Raw genomic sequence first — 16,711 nt, 5'->3', positions numbered from 1 at the left:
TGAGTTAATGTTGCATATCACCCTTCACCAATGGGCTGTCCCCCTTCCTCCTGCCCAGAATGCCCTAAAGGCTTCTAGTGCTCTGCTTTGGGTCACTTCTGGTCCTATAAGCCCTCCTCTCACACCCACTGGCTAGCCACTGCAACCTGGGAAAGACCTCCCTCCCACAACTATGGAGAATCTTGGAGACCGGTGGTCTTGTAATCTGTGTGCCTGTCTCCTAGGACTGAAGATATACCCCATTAGAGTCTGGAACTGTCACCTCTCCCTGTGCGTCCTATCAACCTTACCCACTGACAGTGTTCCAGGTCCCCCTCAGTACCCTCACCCTGGCCGTTTCCCTGCACATGGCCGCCTTTCACCGATGCTCACCATCGCCTGCCCCCAGCTAGCCACCTGGACCAGCCTAGCCTTGAGCACCGGGGGTTTGAAGTGGCAGCTGCCATTTCCCTGTGCCTGTTGTGCCTGAATGCCTTTTCTCTCAGCAACACCACAGGCAAAAAGTTCTAATGATTGATTGTTTGGGTCTAAAAATCAGCAGTCTTTCTGCCCCAGCTTTCTAGTTCTGGGCATGTGTGTTGTGACCACACTCAGCTTTGAGTGGTGGTTCAAGAGGTCCACAGTTGAACAGCCATATCTAATGCTGACATTCTTGTTGGCAGAATCCTGAGGTGGATCGGGGCATCACAGGGCAAGAGAGCACATGCCTGTGTGTCTTCTGGGCGGTCTGTAGAGCTGCCAGTGTTAGATCATGGGGCTCCACCTGGTAATTTTAATCTTAATCGCCTCAAACACACCACCTCTAAGCACAATAACTGGATTAAATTCCTATCCTCCCACCTCACAATGGGGATTAAATTTTAACATGTGAACCCTGGGGGGTCATGTTGAAACTACATTTAGATCCAGCACCTGGCCTTTGGAGTTGGTGGGAATAGGAACTATGACACACCACCATTGTAGGAACCACCAGGACAGGGCTGTCAATCTACCCTCGTCCCCTTGTTAGATGACTGGTCCTTCAGGATACCAGGGCCAGAGAGATGAGTCCTGTCCTCTGCGTCAACATCTTACAGGTAGGTCCTTTACTTGGAACTGGTTTCACAAGCTCCTGATTTTGAGTCCATCACTAGCTGCTGGCCCTGTATGTATGCAGCCTAGGCTGGCCTCAAATGGTTAACTATCCCACCTCATCCTCCAGTGCTAGGAAGGTAGATGTGAGGTTTAATCAGATTTCTAAGCAGACTCAGGGAGCAGGGCCTCAAGAGTACACCACCGCCATGTTCCTTCAAGCTACAGATGGAGAAACCCATGGACGGGATTTGCAGCAGCGTAACATGAAGTTAGTGGCTGTGTGAAGACCCAGAGCCAGCTCTGGACTTGTGTGCCTGCGGGACCCTCTGCATCCTGCTCAGGTCCCTAATGCCTACCCCAGACCTGCCTGAGCAAATCTGCCTCAGGGGGCATGGCTAGACCCACACTCATCACCGGACTCGGTGAATGCCAGGAGCGGGCTCCGGTCCTTGAGGCTCCAGCCTGGGGAAGTTCAAGCCCAAGACAAGAGGCCGAGAGCCCTAGCAGCCAGTTTTGGTGACAAGCAGGGTCTGCAAGGTGAATGGAGGGACAGTTTTCTCCCAAATTGTGGTCTCAGGAGAAATAGGAAGATGGGGTAGCAGCGAAGACTTCATCTTTGCAAGCTTGTATACTCCTTCCCTGGTTTGCTCAGAGGGGTTGGGCTGGATCACTGTCAGCCCCCCAAAGCAGCTGGGAGCATGGCCTGTGTGCCTCTTTGGTTCCCCCTGCTGGAAATGGAGGGGTGCTTCTAGCCCCACCTGCCATTTCAGCTGAGGTGCACTACCAGGGGCATCTAGCCAGCAAGCCCTGGGTTTTTGCCCGCTGTTGTCTTGCATGCGTTCTGGGCTTCCTCCCTGGCTGCCACCTCCAGACACTAACAGTGCAGCCTTGTCGGGACACCCCTTGCTTATTCAGCAGGAAGGGCTATAGAGTCCTTTCTGGCTGGCCAGGGTGTCTGTGCTGTGCTGAGGTTGGCAGGCAGGTGGAGCTCCTTATGTAGCCTGGACACAAATCCTTAGGCAAAGTTGTGAGAACCACCATAGGGGTTCACTGTGCATGAGCATCACGGACACTCAGTGTCTCTAGCCCTGCATGCTCTGTGTATACACATTGGCTCTTGGTCTCTCACCTGCCTAAATGTGGTCCCCATTTCATGGGTAGTGTGTGGTGGCAGCAGGGCCTGACAACATTCTGTGCGACCTGACTCCTTTTGTCCTGACTCATCTGTCCATGCTGTGGGGAGCCTATGGGCTTGGCCTTACAATGTGAAGGGAGTCATTGCCCACCTCTTGGTGAGGTAGTGGGAGCTAAGGGAATGTGAAGCCCCAAACAGGGACTGGCTTTGCAACCATGGACACAAGAGGGAGTGTTTTCCTCAGTTTTATGTAGTGTGGAGGTGAGGCGGGAGCTTGAAGAAAGTCCCAGGCTTGCCTTTTCCGAGCTGGTGTCCTGCAGCTTTACTCTTCGGGGTTGAGAGGTACTATCTGGAAGCCCCAGATGAGGTGAGGTGAGGTGGCCTAGGAGAGGTATGAGATTTGCTTCTCGGTGAAGTGGGGAGCAGCACCAAGGGCCACCTGTGGGTATAGAAAAGAGACAAAAGCCAGGAGTCAAAAGCAATGTCTGGAAACAAAGAAGATGGAGCATGGCAGCACTGTAATCCTGCTTCCTGGAAGTCTAGGCAGGGGGACCACTGCAAATTTGAGGCCAGCGTGGGCTCTGCAGTGAGTTAAAGGCCAATCTGGGCTACCTGGTGAGAAAACTCACTCATGTAATTGTTGGCTGCTGCTGCCCTCCCCCATCTACCTGGCCTTGGGTCAAGGTGGAGGGCAGGCAGGAATTGAGTTGGCATCATCTGAGGACTTGTCGAGGGCCTGGAGTGGTCACTGACAGCATCCTTATGTGGTGGGAGTTAAGACCTCCACTCTCCACATCTCCACTCTCTGCCCCAGTTCTCCCCTTGTGGCCAGAGCTCTGCTTATGTCGCCCTAGCCCACGTCCAGAGCTCCAGTGGCTTCTGGGAGGAGTCAGCCGGGCCACTTCTTGGCTTTTGCCCAAGGTGAGATCCCTGCTGTTATATGGCCTGTACTCCCAGCTCGGTGGCAGTAACTCAGGAGAAGGTTAGGCAGACTGTGCAGAGATAGCTCCTCCACACCGCCTCCCCAAGCCAACCAGGGTGATTAGTCTCTGCTTGCTTGGCAAAAGGGCTACTGCTGTGGGGCTTTGGTCCTCCGGTCGGAACCATGGAGGTGCAGTCATGGGGTCAAACCCGAGCCCCAAGTGGAAAGCACACCATTCTAGCTGGCATGTGAAGAGAACTCAAGTTTAGGTGGGTAGCAGGCTGCTGACCCTTTGTTTGGGCTAAGGTCTCAAAGGCTCAGCCTGTTTCTTAGGAAGAAGCCCTTTCCTGGCCAGACTCACCAGGACAAGGAGAGAAGTGATGAGCTGGAGGTTTGGCGTGAACCCATGGCTGGAGCCTCTGGAGGCTTCGAAGCTGGGGATGCCTGGAGCAGAAGGGAAAGGCTGAGTGGGTTTTTCATCCTCCAAGCCCTCAGGGACCGCTAGGCCTGGTGGTTGTTCCCAGGACACTTGGAGCCAGTGTACCCTGGGGGCTCACAGGAAGGCTAAGAGCAAACAGCCATGCAGTGCTGTGTGCCGGAGGGAAGGCCAGGGTGGCAGAAACAGCAAGGCCGGAGAGCAGGGGGAGGAAGGACATGAAGAGAGGGAGAGGCACTGACCAAGGGCTGGGAGGAGCATCTCCAACTGGAGACCCTCAGTTTCCTGCAGGAAGCTCAGGGCTTGGTGCATGCAGTCTTGAATGATGGCCTGGGCTGGTGCAGCCCCAAAGAAGGCAGCTTGCACTTTGGCAGTCAGTGGTTCCTGCCTGGGAGGACCATGACAGGCTTCAGGGGGCTGGAGAGATGCAGAGAGGCCCTCTCCTCCAGCTGCAGGACCCGCCCGCCGAACTGAAGACTCACTGGAATCCCTCCACCACCACTTGAGCAAAGTTCTGCAGAGGCTGGAGGGCTGAGGTTAGCTGAGGTCAGAAGACAACCAAGAGTGTCAGAGGGTTGCACAGCCGAGGCCAGCCACACCCCCTTTCTCCATGTACCCGTTGCCTCACGTCACCCATTTTGTCAGCCGACCACGAAGCTCCTGGGACTCAGAACGAGTCTTGTTCTCCATGGCCTTGGTGAAGGGGTGACCCAGGATCAGGAGCCAAGTCTCATAAAGCGCCAGCTCTGCTTTCTCCCCTAAGGTGACGGGGTGGGGTGGGGTGGGGTGGTGTCAGCAGCCAGGACTCCTGTCTCCTGAGAGCTCTGGGGTAGGACCACACCCTGGCCAGGGTTGCTTGCACAGACCCACTGCTTCCTTCCCTCCAGTGGTCAGCACACTTGGTCTGAGGTCCTTGCTGCCTGCTTTTGTTAGACTAATGAGGTAAGGTGGACTTACATGTTTAAGTGGATGGAAAATGTCAGCAGTGTGGTATGAAAAGAACGTGATACACAATTTCCATGTTTGTATATGAAATTGTGCGGGAACACAGCCAGCTCACCTACTGTGAGCTACCTAGGAGGGCTGGCTCTGTTCTCCCTCGAAGGGAGGAGCCAGGAGCCACCAAGGGCAAAAGAATATTTACTCTCTAGCCCTTTGTGGTCATTCTAGTGGAAGGGTGATGGCCTGCTGGCTCAGACGTCACAGCAGGAGATCTTGCTGGCTACTGTGTCTTTTACAATCCCTAATCTCCCAGGAAGGGCTCCATAACGACTTACAGAAATGCACAGCACAGCCCTTAGTGAAGAGGAGTGGGCAGTCCTAATGTCTGCTAAGGGGATGATGGGTCCTTTGAGGGTCAACACCGATGGGGAAGGCACACCCTATGTTGAAAGTCAGCTCTGAGAAAGATAGGGCAGAGACCCAAACCAAGGCCCGACTCTGGGAGCTACAGAGCAGAGCCCACCGGATGGTGGCACTCAACCTGAGAGACTGCAGAGGGAGGTGGCCGGGACAGCCCTGAAGTGAATCAGCACTTCCTAGGCTGAGGGTCCACCCCAGGACAGCTCCAGGTTGTGGCTTCAGGAGACAGAGACCTTGGATTTCTGGATGGATGTACAAGCTTGCTCAACTCTTCCATTCAGGGGCCTCATGGGACAGTCTTCATGCAATCCTGGCCTTGGTGATAGAGCTGACCTACTGTTGGCTCCTCTCTTGGGACATTAAGGATTAAGGTGACCATTGAGAGTTGACTGGTCCATCTTGTATCTCTGAGCCCAAGCTTCCCACAGAGCTCTAGGCCCACTTTCTCTCTATGAGCTGGCACACAAGCTTTGCTGTTGAAAGTTCTGCCCTTCTCAGAGGGGGCAGTGAGGCCTAGAGAGATAGGCTGACCCAGGGCGTATATGGGGCCCAAGATCACTCACCATTGGCCACCATGCTGGATTTCTGGAGGGTGGGGTCTGTTATGTGATGGGCCAGGTAACTGGCCAGGCCTTTGAGGTGGGTGGGGATGGAACTCTTGAACTTGTATTCCATGTAAATGCTCACCCACTCGTTCACATTGCTAGGGGAGGATGGGAGAGTGCAGTGTCTTTGCCAGTACATGCTTCTAGAAGCAAGTGCTGAGCTCCTAAGTATACACCCTATGTTCCTAACCCCAAGAGCAGAGCTCCATGAGGCAGACTCAGGCCAGCTTAGACAAAGTCCTTGTTGGTGGTCTCCAGCCTACACCTGTACCTCCCGGCTTTGCGTTAGGGGTGGAGTTGCCCTAGTGATATGCCTCCAAGAGAGCAGCCAGGTAGGCTGGGTAAGCGGGGATGGCGTGGCTGGAGGACTGGACAGACTGGATGGGATATTCAACCTACCTGAATAGGAGCAGGGGCTGGTCCTGGGGCTTAGCCTTGTAGAATCTTGACACCTCCTGGGTGACCTATAGGAAGTCCTGGAGGTCAGATTGCCTGCAAGATGCCTGTCCTGAGGCCCAGGATAGGGTGGGGTCAGGCTCTAGATAAGGACCTGAGAGCCTTCTCTAGTGTAGTCTTCTGAGCAGGGCTATCTGGTGGCAGCCTGGCCACTGACACCCCTCAGAGCTTTCTCCTCCTCAGGCAGCTTCCCCTCAGGGCAGGCCTGGGTTCCCTCCATACTTGCCTTCCCACATACGACAAGTGGGTGCCGCTTTCATTGGGACCATGGCACCTACCACTAAAAGCTATTGACAAGGGAGGCAGGGAGAACATCCCAGTCCCAGAAGTAGGGGAGGGGACACCTCACCAGCTGGAGGATCTGCTTCTCCAACAGGATAAAAGGTTGCGAACCAGGCAGAAGCAGCTGGGGCAGGAAGGGCCTCATGAGTGTGAAGCTGATGTTGATGGTTTCCAGGGTAAGGTCTGTCATGTTGTGCCCTGCAGAGCCACATACGGAGTCTGTGAAGTTGGAACAGCCACCTTTCCCACCATGGCCTTCTCAGGGCTTGGGCAGACTGAATTGGACCCCTCCAAGGAGCGGGGTCAGCCTCCTCTTTGGGCGGGTCAAGAGGCAGGGGTCAGGCGTTGCTCTAGACTCACCATCAGCGGAGAGGCTGCTGTCAGCCAGGGACAGGTACCCAAGCAGCCATCTGGAGGCCTTCGCTTTGCGGTACAAAGTCCAGAGGATTTCTAGGGCTGAGGGATCCGGCTGCCCAAACACCAGTGAGGCTTTCACTTCTGTAGAACCAGGCCTGCAGGAGGGACCAGTGGGGGCAAGGTAGGCCTGGATGGTGCAGAAGGCAGGGTGCTGAAGGAGAGAAGCCTACCCCAGCAGCTAGTAGCAGCAGAGAGGAACCTCCCTGCACCACTGAACGGGTCATATGACCCCTGCCGGGTTGGGGCTCCTGGGTAAATGGGGATAAAATCCCCTTCTTAGAGGGCTGCCTGTTGTGAGGCCTGAAGGATGCAGGCAGGCGAGCACACCGCGCGTGCTCGGATAAAGTAAGATCCCTTGGACTCCTCAAGGGCTGGTTCTCACAGGGACACAGGGAATCTCGTCCAGGGAAAGACTGGGGTAAGGTGTTGCTCAAGGAGGCCACCGCTGACTGGGGGCTCTCAGGAGGTCCAGTGGATACAGAAAGCCTCAGCTGCAGTTCAAAAAGTAGGAGACTCTGGAGAGAGGGAGGTGACAGACCTGAGGGATTGCTGAAAGCCTAGAGAAGGGTCAATTGCTCATGTCCTAGGGGAGGTAGCTCCTTCAGACAGCTCTCGGGGAGAGACTTGGAAAAAAACCACCTCAGGATCTAAAAGAACACTTGCCCTTCCTGTGAGCACCTGTGCCATCCCAGGGCTGGGGGATAAAAACGGGCTCAGGGAGTCACAGTTTATTAAAAGGGAAAAAAGTTTTTTCAAGACAGCGTTTCTCGTTGTAGCCCTGGTTGTTCTGGACCTCGCTCTGTAGCCCAGGCTGGCCTCAAACTCACAGAGATCAGCCTGGCTCTGCCTCCCGAGTGCTGGGATTAAAGGTGTGTGCCATCTCTACCCGGCAAAAAGAACATTTTTGAAGCAGCTGTGATCGTGGCCTGGATTCCCTTCACTCCCAACTCTGGAGGTAGTCTACTTTCCTAGCAGCCCAGGAGAGAGTTCGGCCCAAGGATTTACATTTATTTACATATCATTTACATGGCGCTATCCCCAGAATAAGTAGCCTGATGCACCCTTTGCCTGTCTTCTCACTGTACTCAGACAGTCCTGATATAACTGTCCAAACCCAACAGCTGGAGTCAGGAAAGAGCAGGAAAGCCAGCTGAGGTCATGCAGCACAGCTGGACGTAGACACAAACGTGGGCCTCTTATCCACCCATCTGGGCCAAGGTTTCTGGCACTTGGGCAGGGTTGAGCAGCCTGGACTAGGGCTGCTAAAGGCATAGGTCAGTTGAGAGTCATACTCACCGAAACAGCAGGGCACTGACATTCTTGAAGCTGGAGAAGGTCTCATGGTAGATAAGCTGGAGCTGAGGCAGAGGCATGGGGTCAGCCTGTCCACCCCTGCCTTGTGTCCCTCCATCTGCCCTGGCCTCTAAAGTGGTCTCATCCCTGCTCCTGGTCCAGCTGGGCCTTTCCTGGGCAGTTCCCCTCTGGTAGCCTGACGCTTGCAATTACCTTGTGCTGAGATCCTATCCCAGATCCGTCTGTCCAGGGCCTACACATGTACAGGCTTTACCTCAGTAGTCCAGTCACCCTGGGCTCTGCATCCCGCCAGCTGCCAGCCTGGGCTGCCACTCCCGCCCTCATTTACCATAGAGTCCTTTGCCAGCCTCTCTGCCACTTGGGTTCCCCCAAACAGTGTTCCCTCTGCCCTTGGGAAGTCCTTCACTGCTGTGGCTACCCTCTCTCCATTCCCATTAAATGCTAGGTGTAGCAGTTCGTGCCTTTGGCCCCTGCACTTAGGAGGCTGAGGCAGGTTCACGGTCAGCCTGGGCTACATAGTGGGGACCTGCTCAAACAAATAAACAACAAGTGCAAACAAAAGCCCAGCCAACCGAAAAGACATAAAAACCACAGCCAGGCCAGATGTGATAACATTCGGCATGACAGAACTTTAGAGAGGAATGCCCAAGGACCAATTCAAAGCCAGGTTTGGTTACATAAAAACTCTGTCTCAAAAAACAAACGAACAAAAACCAAAAAGAAGGCTGGGTGTGGTGGCACATGAGTTTAATCCCAGTACTTGGGAGGCAGAGGCAGGTGGATTTCTGGGAGTTCCAGGCCAGCCTGGTCTCCATAGTGAGTTCTAGGCCAGCCATGCTGCACAGTGAGACCTTGTCTCAAAACAACAAACTAACTAACTAACTAACTAACTAACTAACTAACTAACTAACTAACTAACTAAAAAAAACCACAAAAGAGGATCCATTGCTGTGGTAGAGTGGTTACCCAGTGTGTGCAAGGCACACCACTCAGCAGTTTGCTAGCTTCCTATGTTCTTTCCCACAGCTTGTTGCGATTATAATCTGGTCTCCGTTAGACCAAAGGACTGTAGCTCCTGCCTCAGGAACAGTCCTTTGGTCCTGTTGTTTCCCGAGTTGCCCACAGAGATGAACCGTTCAGCAAATGGACAAGAAATTGTGCCCTGTATGGCAGGTGAGACATGGTGGTTCTTGACCGGGATACCGACCGTGCTCCTGATTCCAGAATTGAGGCAGGAACTGTGCCCCACTTTGCCAGGGCATCAGGGTTCCTAGTTCTGGATGAGGCTATGTGCTGATAAAAAGCCAGCAGCTGCACTGTGAGAACCTGCCCTATTTCTTGTAGGTGAGGCCTCCCCCACTGTGAGATGTTCCCTCTGTAATGACTTCTAAGAAGTATTTCTGCCTAGCCTCGCCTCAGACTCCTCTCGGGAGCCCAGTGTGGTACTTATTAGGTTTTATTATTTTGTGTGTAGCTGCTCTTAGGAGCCAAGACCTGTATAGCGTGTGTTGTGGCTGTGCCTGGTATACTCAGAAGGAAAGCAGAGCAGGAAAGAGTGTCTTCATCCACCCAGTGAGCAGGTGCCACACCTGGTAGCAGATAAGCTTATTCAGCAGCGGGCACTCCAGGGCTACCAGGTTCCTGACAGCTGTTGTGAGGCATTTGCTGTTGATCCTGAAGGTCACAGAGTGAGTCACATGACTAGGTCCTGGAGTGGAGGAACTCAGGTCCTGCAAAGTCACATCTTGGCCAGGGTGAGGCAGGGCAGAGGACTGGCTAGCATCAGCATCCCTAGATACCTCTGTGAAGCTCGAGCTGTGTGGGACAGAGGGAGGTTTGGAGAAATGTTGGAGGGAGAGGGTGGGCAGGCGGATTGGGGTGGTAGAAACCAATGGCCTAGGGTGGCTGGGTCGTAGGGCCATCAGGGGTGTAAGGTTTGAGGTTTTAATGGAAGAGTCTATAGCTGAGGGTGCAGTCACAGACACAGAGGGTTTAGGAGGGTCCCTGTTTCCTGTGGTGACAGAGGAAATGGGGGCCAGGGTTGAGGATGAAGGCAGGAGCAGTGCCGATGAGGAGGGTGGGGAGTCGGGGGAGGATGGATGTGAAGGTGATGTTGCTGAGAACAACAGCCACACAGAAGCACGGGCTCCTGGGCCTGTGCCCAAAGCTACAGTGTTTTCAGATGACCCAGAAGCCACTGGAAAGGATTCGGAGGTCAGGTCCGGCCCTGATCTCCCTGAGGATGCCTCCAGCCTGGAGTGGCCATCCCTCCATGCAGTGGGACTGGAGGTGTTCCATAACAGGCACAGAGATCTAGAAAATATGGAGAGAAAAGGGAAGCTCTTATTGGATGCCATGTTGGTTTAGGTGCATCAATTGTCTCCAGTGATGCAGAGGCAGGGACTGTTGAACACAACCTGGAGACCTTGCTGAACTTCTGCTTGGATCCACGTGTGAGAGAAGGCTGTGGCGATGACATAGTGATTGTTTCTAGAGTTCCAGAGGCCACGTTTTTCTTTACAGGGTCAGCCCCAGATGACACTGGCTGAGAGTCAACAGTCACGTGGGCTGCAGATGTGGTCAGGGCTGAGGGGATTGGTCCAGGTATGACCCTGAGCAAGGGCCTGGTACTTCCTAAGAGGCCAGGCATTGAGGGGAACTCTTGGCCTCCAACTGCCTCTGTAGAAAGGGCTCCTGCCCTCCTCTCCAGGGCCTCCAGTCCCCTCTCAACTGAGTTGATGTGGCCAACAGTTTCTGTCAGGAAGTCCAGAGGAATGCTGCTGCTTTGCTGAGCAGATGTGCCAGGGGCTGAAGGAAACTGCTTAAGGTCTTCATGCGTAGAAGGAAGGGTCAGGGTAGAAGCTGAGCCTGCCAGCAAGGCTGCAAAGCAAGACAGGCCTGGTTCTCCAGTGTCTGGTGGGCAGGACTGGCCCCCAACCTCTCAGATCTCACCCTCTCACATCTTGCTCACTTAGATACCTGAGAGCAACACCTGGACCTGGTTAGGCCCCAAACCACGAAGCTACTCAGTCAGGTTATCTCCCCTCCCTGACTCTAGCCTGGTTGACACCAGGGATGCCTTTACCTCCACCTAGGAACAGGCATTGTAAGGACAGTGGGACATGTCTTCAAGATTTGTCTGTCTGTCTCCTAACAACCTCCACATCAAGGACCTTCCCAAGGAGAAGTCTCCCAGGCTCAAGTGGTTGCCAGTTGAGAGTCTTGCCTACTCTATTCAAACCATGTCTAAGGCCTAGACTAACCTGATGGTGCTGAAAATACTGAGTGCGTCTCCATTGTGGCTGAGACTGTGACCTGACCATATTCCCTGCATACAGGGTTCTAAGATTCTTAGGGGCTGACTGGGTGGTGGAACACATATGTGGGGAATCTCTGAAGGCTCTGGGGTTAATGCCAAACATACCTATCTACACGTGTATATAGCTCCAAACAGGTAACCCTGAGTGCTGTGAAGGAGCCCGGGGTCTCCAATCTTTCCCTAGCATCCCTTAGGCTGGTCAAGGCCAGAAAAACATGGAGACAGTGAAGGGAAGCCCTGGGGTGGGAGTCATGGAGTTCACTGAGGAGAAGGATTCTGCCCTTCCCTAGCAAGTAAGCAGGTGATGGGGAGAGGGTACCCAGCTCACCTTCCCTTTCCCTACTCACTTACCAGCCAGGAGAATTCCAGCTGCAGGAAACCACTGCTTGTCCATGCTGCAGGCTTCTGCCAAGGCTTCCAAGGATGCAGCGTCAGGTGCCAGACACAATGATGTCCTTTGCAAGTCCCCTTCAGGAAAAGACTCATCAGGTTGGAGTAGAACTCAGTGTAGAGGTCTTGCCTAAAATGCCAGATGCCCTGAGATCCACCATCACTCAGCTGTCCACTTCCGCCAGTAGCTGTCCAGAGTTAAATGTCCTTGTGGGCATGGAGGAAGCCCTGAGTGAGTGAGGTTCGGAGTGGATGTGTGTTGTTGACATGGGCATGGCCATGTGAAGGATGCCAATGTCTCAGCCCCAAGGGACATGGCAAAACCTTCCCTAGGTGAGGCTCCCTCACGGACTGATTCTACTGGGGTTTGTTAAACCTGCCTCCTTGTTTAGCGATATATAATAACCTGACTCCTTGTTTATCTGTGTATTAACCCTACCTCTTAATTCAGCTGTAAGCAGTGACCCCACCTCCCTGTTCAACTGTGTATAATAAACATGATGAGCTACCAGGGTGCTTTGGCTTCTCTCTTAGAGAGCCCAATCCACCCACTCCCAGCTTTTCTGTGCATGTGACTGGGTCTGCCATTTCTTTATTCCCTCACCATCCCAGTCAGGTCAGTTCCTGGAGCTGTGGTGGATGAAGAGCATCCTTTCCCGTCTTTAGGTGAGGAGGGAGTGCTAGTGGTGTTTTGGGGGGGGGTGACAGTTATAGTCAGCGGTGGCTTACGAGGGTGGCAAGGTGCCAGCTGGTGTGGGAACTGTGTGTGTGTGTGTATGTGTGTGTGTGTGTGTGTGTCTCTGTGTGTGTGTGTGTGTGTGTGTGTATGTGTGTGTGTGTGTGTCTGTGTGTGTGTGTGTGTCTGTGTCTGTGTCTGCGTGTGTGAGCTTCTACCCAAAGCCCCTGCCCCAGCTCTGTTCCAGCTCAGTCACTCATTCCAATCCACTAGACAGGGAGGGGCTGGATTATGGCAGATCAGAGAGATAGCCCAGTTCATGCCAGTGGTCCTTCCCAGAGTTCTGATTAGAGCCTTGCATTAGGTAGAAGGAGGTGGCAGGGGCTTTGGGTAGAAGGGTCCTTCCAGACCCCTTTCTAGCTGCAGTTCTGTGTCTGCCCTATGTTGGTTAGTTCGGGGTTTTGTTGTTGGGTTTTTTTGTTTTTTTGTTTTTGCTTTTGCTTTTTCAACTTGACATAAGCTAGAGTCAGTCATCTAAGAAGGAATCTCAGCTGAGAAAATGCCTCCACAATATTGGTCTGTAGGCAAGTCTATGGGGCATTTATTTTTTTGATTAATGATTGACGTGGGTGGTGCCACACCCGGGCAGGTAGTCTTGGGGTGTACTAGAAAGCAGGCTGAGCAAGCTGTGGGAACAAGCCGGTGCATAGCTTTCCTTGGCTTCTACGTCAACTCCTGCCTCCATGTTCTTGCCCTGAGTTCAGCTTTTGCTTTGCCTGATGACAGACTGTAATGCATAAGCCAAGTAAACCCTTTCTTCCCTAAGTTGCTCTTTGGTTGTGGTCTTTCTCACAGCAGTAGAAAGCTAAGACATGCCAGCCACACTGCTGGAGACTGGCATAGGCAGCCTTGAACTCCTTAGCGCCCCTGCTCAGGGATAAACAGGGAGCAGGCTCAGGTCACCTCCTCTAACTCTTGCTGGGACAACTAGAGGCTTGCGGCCTTCCGCCTCAGGTCTCCTGGCCTCCGCTGGACCAACCCGGTCCCAGGGCTCAGTACTGTTATTGGTCAGCAGAGCCGAGATGGGGAGAAAGTAACTAGAACCCCCAAGGAGGGAACCCTCCATTAGCAGTTGGGCCTGGGGAGTCCCAGGCAGGACCCTACCAACCTCTAGCTCCTACTTTGGGCACACTGCTCCTCACCCGAAGGTGTCTGTCTGTCTGTCTGTCTGTCAGTCTGTCAGCCGACTGTTGAAGCAGGACTTTGCCACAGTGCACAGAGGTGCTATCTGTTACAGTCCAGTCCTTTCTTTTTTTTTTTTTAAGTCTTGAGATGTGGTTTCACTAAGTGGCTCAGGTTGGCCTTGAAATCACTCTACAGCCTAGACAGTTCTTGAATTTGCAAGTTTCCTGCTTCAGCCTCCCTAGTAGCTGGGATCAGATCCCTGTATCAATAGGCACAGCTACGAGAAATATTTTCTAAGAGGGGAAACCATCGCCTATGGCACAATTCTACCCCAGGCTTTCCCACTAGCCTGCTCTCTAGGCTTCTTTACCACTTGCCCTCTGTAGGCCGGTACTCTGCTCTACCCCAAGAGTCTGCTGCCTCTTCCCTGCCATCCTTGGAGAGCCATTTCACTGCGGGCTGAGAGGCACTGTGGGAGAGATGCCTCCCAGGGACAGGGACAGGCTTTGACAGCTCCCATCAGCAATCCTGGTTCCACTATGCCCATTCTACCCGAAGCTGCCCTTCCCCAGTCCCCATGACCTGTCCCCAAGCCTGTAAACACACCTCTGTGCCTTTGATCTCCTCCCTCACATGTGTCCCCCGGATGCCCAGGTCTTACCTGGGGTACCTGGTGCTGCCAAGAAGCCTCTGCCCTCGAGGACGGAGCTTGGTGTGATCACCCAACGCTCCACCCCGTCAGGTGGGCGGGACTACAGCCTTCCGGACAGACTCAGCTGAGGAAGATCCTGTTTCTGATGGCTCTAGTATAAAGAGTGAGGCTTACTCATACTGCAGGACACTGGCTTCCCATCTGCCCCTCTGGCACCCTCCAGGCCAGACTGGGTCAAACCGTCAAACTGGAGAAGTTCATTGTCATCTAGTCAGTGATGGCTGACTAGAAAGCCAGGCATGTGGTATACACACACTTCAATCCTAGCACTTGGAAGTCAGAGGCAGGGGGATTACCACAAATATGAGTCAGCCAGCTTGGTCTACATAGTGAGTCCCTGTCTAAAACTGAAATAAGTAAGTAAGTAAATGAGACCAAACCAGTCTGGACCTGCAGGCTCAGAAGCCTAGCTCTCAAGAGGCTAAGGCAGGAAGATCATAAATTCAAGGCCTCAGGCAGATATCTGTGAGTTCGAGGCCAGCATGGTCCACAAAGTGAGTTCCAGGAAAGGCACAAAACTACACAGAGAAACCCTGTCTCGAAAAACCAAAAATAAATAAATAAATTCAAGGCCTGCCTAGTCAACTTATCAAGATCTTGTCTCAAAAGTAAGTCAAGGGCTGGAGAGATGAGATGGCTCATCAGTTAAGAGCACTGGCTATTCTTCCAGAGGTTATGAGTTAAATTCCCCGCAAGCACATGGTGGCTTACAACCATCTATAATGAGATCTGGTGCCCTCTTCTGGCTTGCAAGCATGCATATAGGCAGAACACTGTATACATAATAAATAAATAAATCTTTAAAAAAAAAAAAAAGTAAGTCAAAAAGAGGACTAGGGGTATACTTCAGTGGTAGAGTTCTTGCCTAACATTTACTTTGCAAAGACTCTGGATTCAAAGCCCAATAGGAAGAGAGTGAGATCAGGAGCCATCATGTATGAAAGGTGAGAGCTAATAGCTAGAATCGGTTCTCAGTCTGTGACAAGTGTTGGGGTTCACTGTGAACTAGGGATCAGGGTAGGCAAGTTTAAGCCTGGCAGGGGGGTGCTCTCCCTGCCTACTCTGGTCCCTAGCCACGTGCAATGCCACCTGCAATGCCACCTACACATGGAGTAAATTAGATGGAACCTGGCCTCACACCAATGTCACAAAATGTCAACAAAAGAAGTAGAAGATCCGGAAGTGCTAGACTGTACCAAGGTCTAGGCCATAACATTTTTCTTGTGGGCCAGCTTTGATCATCCAGTAAGAACTCTCTTGGCTCTCTAGCACCGTTCTGTTCTCCTCAAGCTCCATGGCCCTGACAGCCACACTCTAGCCCTGTCACACTCTGGTCCCTATACAGCCAAGTGCTGGGGAGACCTCTTACCTTGGTGACTAAGTCATGGGTTCCCACAGGCTGTATCCTACCTGGTACCCTTGGCAGGAGGAGATGCTGTACACTGTCTTCCTGTGTCCCTGGCTGGAAGACAGAGAGTGCACATACCCAAAGGGTCTTGAGAGATTAGTAGGTATGGTGGAACCTCCTGGGGTTCCGAGCCAGGTAGACATTTGCCTAGACACACAGGCAGCTGGACCAGCCAATGCTAGGCTTTGCCTAAACATCTTCCAACAGGAACCTTCCTGATCGCAGGGATAGGGCACCAAGCTGGGTTCCCTTTTCTGATACCCTCTTCCTGGCTCCAAGCCTAAAGTGGCATGGAGTCTTTCACTACTCAGGAGACCTTAGTCCTTGGATGTCATTTTAGTCATGAGAGAGGATACTATGACAGGCTAAGGCTCAACCCAACAAGGGCAGGACTAGAGTCCCCTCTGAAGACCAGGCAGGAAAGAGTGGGGTGTCTAGGAGGATCCTGCCTAGTCTCTTTCCAATTCTGAATTCTGCATGTGGCACTGGAGGCCTCAGTACTGGGTCAATCCCAGGCCATAACCAGCCCAACTCTTCTTACATGCCCTGGCCATGTTCTTGAGAGAGAGAGAGACAGACAGACAGACAGACAGAGACAGAGACAGACAGACAGAGACAGAGAGAGAGACTCTAATCATTGGTCCACCCCCATGCTTCTGGGCAGGAAGAACAGCAGGAATGAGACCCCACAGGTAAAGGTGAATTGGGTCACTCGTGTGTGTGTGTGTGTGTGTGTGTGTGTGTGTGTGTGTGTGTGTGTATACAGACAAAGTAGGGAAGCCACAATCCCAGGATTCCCCTATCTTTGATTCCCTGCTGATCTTAAGGTTCAAGCCATGGATTCTCCAGAGTCTGGGAAGGGTTTTGGTTAACATCCTGCCATCTTCCTATCTAGCTTTCTGGTTCATCATCCCACCTTCTAAGCTGTCTGCATGAGCTAGAAGCATTGCATGAGGCCTGTCAGCAGTAGGTCAAGTAAGCAGGATGCCTGGTTATCGTCAGGATGTCCTAGCCCATC

General features: G+C 52.9%; 1 protein-coding gene across 1 annotated transcript; it reads right to left on the bottom strand.

The window, feature by feature from the left end:
- Positions 1-2,591: 2,591 nt before the first annotated feature.
- LOC118587589 (taste receptor cell protein 1) lies at positions 2,592-11,716 on the bottom strand. Its single transcript, XM_036193613.1, is given in 13 exon segments — positions 2,592-2,648; positions 3,493-3,575; positions 3,810-3,955; positions 4,050-4,108; positions 4,201-4,325; positions 5,493-5,632; positions 5,934-5,998; positions 6,340-6,470; positions 6,633-6,784; positions 7,986-8,047; positions 9,593-10,339; positions 10,342-10,883; positions 11,674-11,716. Coding segments are annotated over 13 exon segments (2,352 nt in total).
- Positions 11,717-16,711: the final 4,995 nt, after the last annotated feature.

Source organism: Onychomys torridus, chromosome 7, assembly GCF_903995425.1.
Source record: "Onychomys torridus chromosome 7, mOncTor1.1, whole genome shotgun sequence".
NCBI lineage: Eukaryota > Metazoa > Chordata > Mammalia > Rodentia > Cricetidae > Onychomys > Onychomys torridus.
This window is presented reverse-complemented; position numbering and strand designations above follow the sequence as displayed.